General features: G+C 39.5%; 1 protein-coding gene across 1 annotated transcript in view; it reads left to right on the top strand.

The window, feature by feature from the left end:
- Positions 1–12951, top strand: part of COL19A1 (collagen type XIX alpha 1 chain) — a 325830-nt gene that overhangs the window by 86201 nt on the left and 226678 nt on the right. Inside the window, 2 exon segments of the mRNA XM_080665043.1 lie at positions 3355–3399; positions 6947–6991. Of these exon segments, the coding sequence (XP_080521169.1) occupies positions 3355–3399; positions 6947–6991 (90 nt within the window).

Below are 12951 nucleotides of genomic sequence, written 5' to 3'. Positions count from 1 at the left end.
TAAACAAAATTTTGTTCTCAAAGACTATTTTCTTCTTTATTTTTTAGGCTACTTAATAAATCTCTCTTTTTTTGGACATAGAGACTAGAAAATGACAAAAGATTTTAAATGATTACAAAAGATTCTAGTAGGACATCTCTGCTAATTTCAAGAAAAATCAGTAAGGCCCTGGCCAGTGTAGCTCAGCTGGTTGGAGTGATACCCCATACATCAAAAGGTTTCAGGTTCGAGTCCTAGTCAGGGAACATACCTAGGTTGTGGGTTCAATCTCTGGTCTGGGTGCATATGGGAGGTGGCTGATGGATGTTTTTCTCTCACATGGATGATCTCTCTCTCTCTCTCTCTCTCTCTCTCTCTCTCTCTCTCTCTTTCTCTCTCTCTCTCTCAAAATCAATGAGAAAATAAAAGAAAATCAGTAAGGAGAAAAGAATACCAAAGTTTCTGAATACCCATGTTGCAAACTTTAAACTTCAAAAATCTATCTAAATTATCTCAAAACCTCCCACATGTTGTGACATATGAAACTGACTCAGTTCTTATGAGAGTAAATGGCCCCAAGTGTTCATTGGGTTACCTTGGCGTTTAGAATTATGTTTACAAGACAAATTTCTAGTCAAGAAAGAGCTAAAACCAAATAACACTGGCCATAGGAAAACACATTTTAATTCAAACAAAAAGAAAAATAACCCGTGTCTATTTTTAAAAAATATATATATATTATGGATTTCAGAGAAAGAGAGAGGGCAAGAGAGATAGAAACATGAGGGAGAATTATTGGTCGGCTGCCTCCTGCTGGGAATCCAGCCAGAAACCTGGGCATGTGCCCTTGACTGAAATTTAATGCAGGACCCTTCAGTCTGCAGGCCAACGCTCTAAGCCAGTGGTCAGCAAACTACGGCTTGCGAGCCACAAGCGGCTCGCGAGCCACAGTTTGCTGCTCTGTTGACTAATGAGTTTGCCGACCACTGCTCTAAGCAAAACCAGCTAGGGCCAACTGTAGCTGGTTAAAAACAACCCTAGCGGTAGCTGGTGTCACAGTTTTAGAGAGTTTTGGTACCCAGTTATCAGGTCTGGGTGTAACCCTAACCGACATATGTCAGAAGTGGGACTTTAGGTGTGAGTACTCAGAGCATATGGTACATAGGAGTGTGCTGTGAGCAAAGAAAAAGAGGAGATACTGTCACTACTTTTTTTTCTCCAGAAAGTATTTTTGGCAGTGTATACTGTATCAGTGTCCGTTACTGGATTACATGCCATATCTTGTTATCACGTGTAACTTGTAATATGATATAAAACATTATATTGGACCAACAGATGAAAATAATTCTGCTCTTTATGGACAAGTGGACATATTTCTTTGATGAGTAACAGATGCTTAATTTCTATAGACTGTTCCCTGGCATCAGATACTTAATGTGCTCTTACTATTTCTTGACCAAGTGAAATTGGAAGTTCCTAATATATTGTGTGATGCCTGAGGTCTAGAAGTCCATTAAAAATTTTAATAATACAAATATATTTATTACACAGATTAAGCACATTATATTTTACTAGAGACCCAATGCACAAAATTCGTGTAAGAGTAGGCCTTCCTTCCCCTGGCTGTCGGCACCGGCTTCCCTCTGGTACCTGGGACCCGGGCTTCCCTCACAGCCCCAGCTTGGTCCAGAAGGTCGTCTGGAAGGACGTCCGGCCTAATTAGCTTTTATTATTATAGATTGTTAATTCAACAGTTAATTATATTAGCAACAAAGTTTTGCCTTTAGTGTTTAGTATATACTGTGGAACACTTAGATAATTTAACCTGATATTAAAAAAAAGCCTTAGTCTTTAAAGTAATATGTGTATCTGTGTATAGCAGTACACCTCTGGTGCAAATGATTGAAACTTTCCAAAATGAATTAATTAATGAGAGTAAAGACCTCTTTAGATTTAGAAAAAATATGTTATTGCTATTTTAAAGTTTTAAGATACAATATTTTCTTCATATATTCTAATTTTATTTAAGGAATTCTAAGAAATGATATCTAAATGCTTAAAAAACTATTGCCTTATAAATTCATTATAAATGTTTGCTAGAAATATGACAGGTCAGTGGAATTGTTCATTTATTTTGAGCTGTCTGAACCTGAAACTCAGGAGCCAAAGTCAATTCCTATTAGCAACTAAATTCCTAAGCTTCTATCGAGAACATGTGGATCCTCCCAGGAGTATCTCCTTCTAGCTGGTGTACTGTTTACAAGCCAGACTCAGAGAGATGATCCATGAATTCCAGTAATGGAAACTGATAGGCATCTGCTGGAAACCTTTTTACCCAAGACAGGGGCAAGATGAATGGGAGGAACGAAAAGTTCTCCCAAGTAATTGTTTCAAGTAAAATGGCATTGGATATGAATTCAAAATTGATCCAAAGGCAATCAACAGATAAGCAAGAAAGTGTGTGCATGTATATATATGCATAAATAGATATATAGATGATATATAGGTAGGTAGGTAGGTAGATAGATAGATAGATAGATAGATAGATAGATAGATTCAGATTTTAGGCAAGAGATACTTACAAGCAAGAATTAAATCTTTCCCATGAGAGAGTGTAGGGTGTTGATTTGGTGCACAAAGCTGAAGTGTATGGGTTCAAATCTCAGTTCTAGCTCCTATTAATTGTGTTATCATCTGTAATATGTGGTCATAATAATAGTATCTACCTGATAGGTTTGTTGTGAGAACAGTGTCTGGCCTTTAGAAAGTCTGTGTCAGACTTTAATATTATGCCTAGAAGTTTGAAAGAGAGAAAATGAAATAAGGGATACTGAATAGCATGTGGGAAAACATGGGCTACAGAGTCAGAAAACTCAGTTCAAATCTCAGCTAATGCCACCAGTTGGGTGGCTGTTAGCATGTAACGGAACCTCTCAGAGCCTCCATTTTCCTATTTTTAAAAAGGAAGTACTGATCCTGGATTTGTGAGGTAAGGGATAGAAGGAAGCCCCTGCCTGCGACTGACATTCAGAATTAGGCTACCTTTCCTTGCAGCATTAGAGCTAGCTATTAAAGGCTGCAAAAAGTGCCAAAACCGGTTTGGCTCAGTGGATAGAGCGTCAGCCTGCGGACTGAAAGGTCCCAGGTTCGATTCCGGTCAAGGGCATGTAACTTGGTTGCGGGCACATCCCCAGTAGGAGGTGTGCAGGAGGCAGCTGATCGATGTTTCTGACTATCTATCCCTCTTCCTTCCTCTCTGTAAAAAATCAATAAAATATATTTTTTAAAAAAATAATAATAAAGGCTGCAAAAAGTTCTATATTCATTTGTTTTGTTTTTATAGCTAATAGCATTTATTCTGTGTACTTCCTTTAGGGTGAAAATGGTTTCCATGGAGCTCCAGGCTTACCTGGTCAAAAGGTAGAGTTTTGTTTTGTTTTTTTAATATGTGTTCATTGATTTTTAGAGAGAGAGGATGAGAGAGGGAGAGAGAGAGAGAGAGAGAGAGAAACATCAATGATGAGAGAGAATCATGGATTGGCTGCCTCCTGCATGCCCCCCACTGGGGATCGATCCCACAACCCAGGCATGTGCCCTGACCAGGAATCAAACCCTGACCTCCTGGTTCATAGGTCGATGCTCAACCACTGAGCCCCACCGGCCATCAACCACTGAGCCCCACCGGCCAGCAAGGTAAAGAGTTTTGGAGTATTGCATATAAGTTAAGAATGTTAACAGCTTGAACATTGAATTTGTATATAATATAGTGAAGATTCAGAAAATGTATTTGATGAAGCTGAATTCCCTGAGAGACTTTCAGAAAGCCATTAACTAATCTTTCTGAAGACAACCCACTAACCCATCTCTCCGAAGAGAACCCATGAAGCTGTCCCTTCTCAAGGGACCAGCGCACTAGGAGAGACTTAATCAGAGAGTTTTAGCAACAGGCTTCTCCAGAGACTGCTACAGTGGTGCTCTTCAGGGGCCCTAGGAGTGTACACAGCAGTTTTCACTGCTATTTGACAGAATCTAAAATGAAGAATGGAACAGTGTTTATCGCCTTCGACTGTGTTTGGTTATTTTTTTATTTATCTTCCTTTTTGTATACCCCTATTGAGCTAAACATAATCATTACAATGACAAATTATTAAATGCTGCAAAGATGCTACACCTAATCTCTTCAAAAGTATCTTTCATTCAGAATGATCTTCCCTAATAATAGAGAAACATGTAAATTGACAGTACCTTCGCTACCCCCACAGCCAATCAGAGTGAGTATGCAAATTAACCCAATAAAGATGGAAGTTAATTTGCATACATACCTGGGTCAAGAAACCTCCTCGGCACCCAGGTCACTCCCAGCTGCCATCCCGTGGAGGCTTTAAGCTTGGGGGACGGGGGGTACCCGCTTCCCAAGCCTACAGCCTGGGGCAGAGGTTTTAGGCTTGGGAAGGGACCGAGCGTGGAATCAGAGGGAAGGGGGAAAAATCAATGGAAACATATCCTCAGGTGAGGATAAAAAGAAAAATAAAGAAAGAAATGTCATATCCTATGAAAGGCACATCTTGAAAATGCCTAAAGAAAGTTGTCATTTTTTCATGGTGAAGGGACTGGAGTCCATGTTGATGAAAATACCTTGGTGGCTGCGGTGACTGGCAGTGGCTGCAGTAGCAGGGTGATGGGGCTGGCGCCTTCCCCTGATCAGCCCTGTCACCTCCTGCAAAGGGAGACCAGTCTGCTCCAACAGGGAGTGGGCCTAAGTCACCAGTAGGACATCCCCTGAGGGCTCCCAGTATGTGAGAGGGGGCAGGCTGGGCTGAGGGACTCCTTCCCAGTGCACGAATTTCGTGCACCGGGCCCCTAGTAAGTTCACAATAAGTAAAGATGTGTGCATTGGTGAGCTTTCTTCTTTCTGTGCCCAGTATCTTCCTCTTAACCAAGGTGAACCTCATTTTTACCCTTTCCCTGTCCAAGGGCTTCTTTCTCCTGGGAAGGACTATGCTTGTGTGTAACCAGCATGATTGGAAACACAAAGGCTGGTCTCTTCCAGTTTCCTGGAGGGGCTGGGAGCCACTTCAGGAGGGGCCAGCTGTCATACCACCCAGATGACCCTACCACAGGGAGAGCATTACAGATGCAATAGTAGATACCCACCAAAGCCAAGCATAGCATTTCTATGCTCTGGGGGAGTTTTACAGGTTTTAGCAATAGACGTTACTATTACATTTAGGTTTTTCTCTGTGGCTAAAAATTACCATTCAAAAACACTTATAGTTACAGTTTTTGAAAAATCTTCCTTTACTTGGCTTGATAAAGATGATAAGATTGAGCTGGCAGCGATGAAATAGCAAGCTTCTGAATTTCTTCACAGCAATCCTAGACAAAACCCATTGCTACAGCATGTGCTGCCTCTGCAAGTCAAGTTACAAGCCAAGGGATGTGCAGATTTATCTGCTGGGAAATAGTTTTGGACTTTCCAGCAGCTGTTTGTGGTGGCTGCATCATGCTGTCATTGGGGCTGATGTATGGGGGGAGGAGGCGGGTGTTTAGCAGCTTCGATGTCAGCTTGAATTAACAGATCAAGTTAAAGTCTATGTTTTAGACCGTGAATTCAGTGGCAGATACACCCAAATACTATTTTCTTCCATGATACCTTTTTTGAGGGTAGATGAAGCAGAAATAGTTATTTAATCTTATGTGTGTACATACGCACATGTACTTATATTTTGCTAGAGGACCGATGTATGAAATTTGTGCAAGGGGCTCAGCTCTCACACCCCCGGCTGCCTCAGCCCTCACAGCCCTGGCTGCCTCAGCCCTCACAGCCCTGGCTGCCTCGTGGACCCCCCACCCCCGGCCCTGTGGCCCTGCAGCCCTGCCCACTGGTCGCTCCCAAAGGTTGTTCCGTTGTCTGGTCTAATTAGCATATTAGCTCTTTATTATATAGGATTATATATATTAGATATATATTTTACACAAAGAGAATCTATATATATAGTAAAAAGCTGGCATTCCTTTTTAAACATGAATTTTAATTATATTAAGTGTTACTCTATTGTAGCATTGCAGAAAAATACTGGAGCTGAGAATCCCTTCATCCCTTGCCTTGGTGCACTCAGGAAATGTTTGCTGAGAGCTTCTTTTGGCCAGATAGAAGCTGAGGAAAGCAATTAACACAATATTCAAGCAATCTTTTTTTTTTTTTTTGGAGGGGTACATATGACTTACTTGCTGGCTATGTTGTCATGCCTGTCTGACATATATTTGGTGTTCAATAAAACATTTGTTGAATGTATGAATGAAACATCAATAATGTAAATATTGGTGCAGAAATAAGTGGAAAAATAAGTTTGTCAGGTCAAAGAGGGTTTAGTTGAAGAACAGGGGACTTATGCCTTTTAGAATAAATGTCATGATTGAGAGCCAGTCCCCCTCCTGTGACGGAGAGGCAGGAGATCTGGGTGATGAAGAGCATGATGCTAGCTAGTATCAGAGCCAGAGCCAGAACTCTGGGGTTCAAACCTGAACTTGTTTATCATTCAACCCTCACTGGAACAGCAGTCATAGAAGTCAGCTTGAGAAGGATGTTTCCATTAGATCTAGTGAAATAAATGGTAACAATAAGGACTAACTTATTGTCTGTGCAGAGCATATGTTGATGCATTCAATTCACAAAACTATGAGAAAGGTACTATATATGGGGAAATTAAGTTTTATGGAGATTAAATTTAATTGGAAGTAGTGAAGCTGTAGCACATACCCTAGAAAATTATTCCTTCAGTAGTTAGGAATAGGAATATTTAAATTGTATGTAACTTAGTATTGGTTTAGAGCTTACATATTAGAAATAGTCTTTATAATTATTGTGTTTTTTTAATGTTAGAATTGCTGTAGTAATTAGTATAATAATTATATGTGTTAAAACCAGTTTTTCTATTATTATACACATTGTGTTTCTCTTCTATAGGGAGAACAAGGTGTTGAAGGCAGCAAAGGAGAAATTGGTGAAAAGGTAAATATCTCCCTTGACATACACATTTATAAAGATAAATTGTGTACTTGAAAATACTTTCAAGTGAAATATCTAACTTGTTTTGTGCTTTCATAAGCAATTTAATAATTTTATAGAAAGGATTTAAAATATTTGTTTCAAGTAAGGTAGACTTTATATATTGATGTTTGTCAGAAATATTTCTAAACAAGTTTAGATGATCATTATATCTAGACATTATTAGTTGAATACATTTCATAAGTATATAAATGATTTAGACATTTATTAAGCACTAGAGGCCTGGTGCACGAAATCATGCACGGGTGGGGTCCCTCGGCCTGGCCGGCAATTGGGGTCAATAGGGGTCGACCAGCTGCGGGGAGGGACTGCAGGAGGTTGGCTGGGCATGGGAGGTTGGCTATGTGAGTGCACTGACCACATTGAGCATCTGCTCCCTGGTGGTCAGTGCACGTCATAGTGACCGGTCATTCAGTCAACCAGTTGTAAAGGTCACTTAGGCTTTTATATATATACTAGAGGCCCGGTGCATGAAATTCGTGCATGGGGGGGGGTGCCCTCAGCCCAGCCTGCACCCCTCTTCAATCCGGGACCCCTCGAGGGATGTCTGACTGCCGGTTTAGGCCCGATCCTAAACCGGCAGTCGGACATCCCTCTCACAATCCAGGACCACTGGCTCCTAACTGCTCACCTGTCTGCCTGCCTGATCACCCCTAACTGCCCCCACCGCTGGCCTGGTCACCGCCAACTGCCCCCCCTGCTGGCCTAGTCACCCCCAACTGTCCCCCCTGCCAGCCTGGTTGCCCCTAACTGACCCCCCCACTGGCCTGGTTGCCCCTTACTGCCCCCCTGCTGGCCTGGTCACCCCCAACTGCCCCCCCTACCAGCCTGGTTGCCCCTTACTCCCCCCCCCCCCGCCGGCCTGGTTGCCCCCAATTGCCCCCCTGCCAGCCTGGTCGCCCCTCACTGCGCCCCCCACCGACCTGGTCGCCCCACGCAGCCTGCTGCTCAGTCATTTGGTTGGCCCTCACTAACCCCCCTGCCGGCCTGGTCGCCCCACGCAGCCTGCTACTCAGTCGTTTGGTCGGCCCTCACTAACCCCCCCTGCCGGCCTAGTCACCCCACACAGCCTGTTCAGTTGTCTGTTCGGTTGTGATGGTCACTTAGGCTTTTATTATTATAGAGAGATTACATTTTTGTGTTATAACCTCAAATTAGCATAATCTCAAATATTAAATTACCTATATCTGGTCTTCTTGGTGGTGATCAGTTATTTGCTTCTTTAATAAGTATTTATAGACAGAATGAGCATCTATTATAACTATAAGATAAATGGCATGTTGTAAGCTACTGGATAATTATTTTTCCTCACAGAACTGTGAGGGAGATAATAGGATAGCCATATCATTGAGGATAATTAAGTGATGACTGTTTTTGAAAGTGGATTTCTCTTCTAAAGAATCCCTTAAATATTTTTGCTTTAGAATGACAGTCATTGTAAGACCATGCCTTCAAATAAATGCTTTATTTACACACATTCCTGTTTTATTTAATGGATTTTACCTGTAAGAATAAGTGAGACTAGACAAGGAAAACAGCTATATTCTCTATAATTTAAAGTCACAATCTCACTAAAATCTTAGTAGTTATTTTGATATTTTTATACATAGTTGGTATTGCTCAGTAATAAATTGATTCTCATAGGCTCTGAGGTATAGAAAAACATTCAATACATTTGACTGCAAAGATTTCCCTTATGATTTTTCATACTAATAAACTATTGCCTTTAAATAGTTTCACCTAAAGATGATAATATTTATGGAGAATAATTGAGATATCTGGAAGAAATAAAGCATCAAATAGAGAGGACAATAACCTGAATGAAAATTGCAATTCAAATGGTTTATAGTGAGATGTAAGATTCACATGATAACTCTTATAAGTAAAAATATATGTTCTGCTTTGATTGATTATTTACTACATATCAAATATATATATGTATGTAGGTATATACATATATACCTACATACATATATATACATATATACATATATACATCTATACATCTATACATATATATACACACACACATACACTAGAGGCCCAGTGCACAAAATTTGTGCATTCGGGGGGGTGCATCCCTCAGCCCAGCCTGCGCCCTTTCGCAGTCTGGGAGCCCTCAGGGTATGTCCAACTGCCGCGGAAGCCGGAGAGCTCCTGCCACCACTGCTGCACCCACCAGCCATGAGCAGCTTCTGGCAGAGCAGTGCTCCCCCTGTGGGAGCGCACTGACCACCAGGGGCAGCTCCTGCATTGAGCGTCTGCACCCCTGACGGTCAGTGTGCATCATAGCAACTGGTCTTTCTGCCATTCAGTTGATTTGAATATTAGCCTTTTATTATATAGGATACACGTATATATGTATATATATGTTCAGGGTTATATGCTATGTATTCTGATTTTAACCATATGTATTTTTTATAAGATAAATAATTGAGGCTGTCTTTTTGTTTCTAGATTATTAACTTTTTGTTTCTAGATTATAAACTTTTTGTTTCTAGATTAGTTAAACAAGGAAAATAAGTAAAGCACTCACTTTTGTGTGACACCAGCATGAGATTCGTGGACTGCTTGCAGTGGTTCTCAACCTTTCTAATGCCGCGACCCTTTAATACAGTTCCTCATGTTGTGGTGACCCCCAATCATAAAATTATTTTCGTTGCTACTTCATAACTGTAATTTTGCTACTGTTAATGAATCATAATGTAAATATATGTGTTTTCCGATGGTCTTAGGCGACCCTGCTAGTGGTTCCCAAACAGCATAACTTGTTTTCTGAACAAAGTAATTTGAATTTCAATTTTTGGTAGAAAACCTAGTATATAATTAGTATAAGACCCACCTTTCTTTTTTAATTACCTTGTTGTGGCCTTTACTGTGTTTAAAAATGACTGCTTTGCAGATTCATAGATACAGAGATCAGACTGATGTTTGCCAGAGGGAAGGGGCATTGGAGGATGGGTGGAAAAGGTGAAGGGATTAAGAAGTACAAATTGGTAGTCACAAAATAGTCATGAGGATGTGAATATAGTAAATAATATTGTAATAACTATGTATGGTGCCAGGTGGGTACTGAAATAGCAGGGGGACCACTTTGTAAAGTGTATGATTGTCTAACCACTATTCTGTACACCTGAAACTAATACAAAATAATATTGAATGTAAACTGTAATTGGAAAAAAAGAGGATTATGTTGAATGACAAAATTCACTAGTTATAAAATAAAATAATTCATATGACTGCTGATCCTAAAAGAATTATATTAACTGTCAAAGATAAAAAATACTATGTGATGATTTTCAGGTGTTCTTTCTATAATCCATTATAACCAATTAGAGAAATCTGCAGCTTTTCATTATGATTCAAAAATTAGGCCTCAGGCCAGTTTAACTCTTACTTCAGAGTAAGTGGTTCCTCCGTGTGTTGAGTACGCTGCCCTTAGTCCATGGAACTGGAACAAGTATAGAGGACTTAATTTGAAAGTATATTCCTCAGTCGATAGCAACATAGAACAGAAGCTCATATAGTACCTGAGCAAACACATCCAGCCAAGTCAGTTTTCAAGTAAAAATTACTTGAAGGGGTGGTTCGTTCTCTGAAAAATGAGTTACTTATGCTGACAGGAATCTCCCAGAACACAGCTCTTTTCAGGTTTATCACGGTCTGGTTTATCATTCAGGTGTATAGGAACGATCCCATCCCACTGCCCCACACCTGACTGGCTAAGTCAGGTGATCATCCCTCATTCATCCTTCTACTCTAACAGCATCGTTCACAAGGCAGGAGGAATGGGGTCTATATCCTGGCCGAGGGACAGTCCCACAGCTGAGGTCTAGATTCTGACTTCTCTGCTTCCATAGGAATTACCTTAAACACCCCTGTTTGTGGCGGGGAGGTGGGGAGGTTTCCTTAGGTTACTTCAGTATTTTTGTAGGTATTGTGTGGGCAACTGCTGCTAGTGAACAAAATGGGGTCTATTCTTGGGTAACAGCTATCCCCTGATGTCAGCCTTTCTGGCAGTGATGTAGTCAAACTCTTATTATAGGACCAAATGCAAATGCATGAATTAAGCTCTGAACATCACATTAGAAAAGGGCCATTTAGTAGGGGTCATGGAAATGATCATCATTTCTAAACCCAGAGACCAAGTTTTTTACTTTAGGTCTTTATGAAAATAGGAATATTACCTAGTTACATTTATGAAAAGAAGAAGCAAATAAAAAGCAGATGTAAACATCTGCTTTATTTTAGCAGTCAATATTTTTAAGTAATTGCTTCAAATCATATAATTTTGTTTGCTTTTAAAATAGTCATTTTTATGTTGTCATTCAAGCCCTGACAAACTTCAAGTTGAAAAACTAATTTCTTCAGTGTTAAGTGGGATTCCATTAAACTTTATTGTTAAATATCATTAGATCATGAGAAAGAAACAAGTGGCAACTGTTACTCATGCCACACTTTTCCTGAAAATTTCCCTACAATTTCTAGGTAAAATGTTGATTTTAGTTCATTCAGTAGTGATATCTAAGTGCACATAGGCACATGTAGAAGCAAATTCTCACAGAAAAATAGCAGGAAAGGGATTCCGTGCTGCTGCTCTAATGTAATCACTTGGGTAGGAACCAAAATTAATGATAAAGCCATAAAATAGATACGTAAGAACATTTTCTAGTAAGCATTTTCCATTCCTCCTATCACGTTTTCAAAAGCAACCATCAAAGGCAGAAAGCTACACAACATACATAAAATCAACACTAAGTTGCTTTTTGTTTTAAGTATTAAAAATGTATCAGCACCTGAGATACAACCAAACTTAGAAATTGAGACTATTTTTATACTAGTCCCACAAATACATGATTTTGCTTGCCAGTAAATCGCTAAATATTGACTGTTAGCATTAAATTAGATTATAGTCCAGGAGACAATTAATAGTAATCATTTGCTACTAGAAACAACAGTTATGACTTCAAATAAATCAAGAGCATTTACACTGGAATATATTTTTACTTATTTATATGTTCATTTTTCATTCAGTTGTTATATCGATTGCACGTAGAACTTGAGAATTTGAAAAGATCACTGTGACATTTTGGCCCTTTTAAAATTTGTTAGAGAATGAGAAAAAGCCCAAGTGAGTAAGTATATGCACAAATTAATCTTCAGATCATTCTGGGGACAGGATCTAAGTCATTCTGCAGGGAGCACACATGTTGGTTTCTAAAATACAACTCCAAAAAGAGCCTGGACTTGACAGTTGGTTGTAGATTGATTCTCATGGAATACGTGGGTTTATATAGTCCTGTATTCCATTCCCATCTACCTCTGTCATGACAGTTGTGTGAATCTGGACATTTTCCGTGCTTTCTTTACCTTAGTTTCCTTTTATATAAAATAAACATAATTCCTACCTCACAGGATTGTTGTAAGAGTTAAACAATACCTATAAATTAAAAGTGTTTATAAATGTTAATATCCCCAACAGCCAAAATATGAAAAATATAAATATTGATATCATGAAAATAGATTTTATATAGTTATGTCTAATTTTTTTATTTGCTAATATTACTTCCTAATTTTCTTTCTAAATAAGGAAACAAGAGACGAGAGAATGTATTAGTTAGCTACTGGTTTGTAACAAATCACCCCAAAATATAGTGGCTAAAAACAATATTCATTAATCTAGCTGATGATTCTATAGATTAGCAATTTAGACTGGCCTTAATTCAGTGATTCTTTTTTTTTAAAATATATTTTATTGATATTTTACAGAGAGGAAGGGAGAGGGATAGAGAGCTAGAAACATCGATGAGAGAGTAACATCGATCAGCTGCCTCCTGCACAGCTCCCACTGGGGATGTGCCCGCAACCAAGGTACATGCCCTTGACCGGAATCGAACCCGGGA

This window comes from Plecotus auritus (genome assembly GCF_963455305.1).
Source record: "Plecotus auritus genome assembly, chromosome: 4".
In the NCBI taxonomy this organism is placed as follows: Eukaryota; Metazoa; Chordata; class Mammalia; order Chiroptera; family Vespertilionidae; genus Plecotus; species Plecotus auritus.
This window is presented reverse-complemented; position numbering and strand designations above follow the sequence as displayed.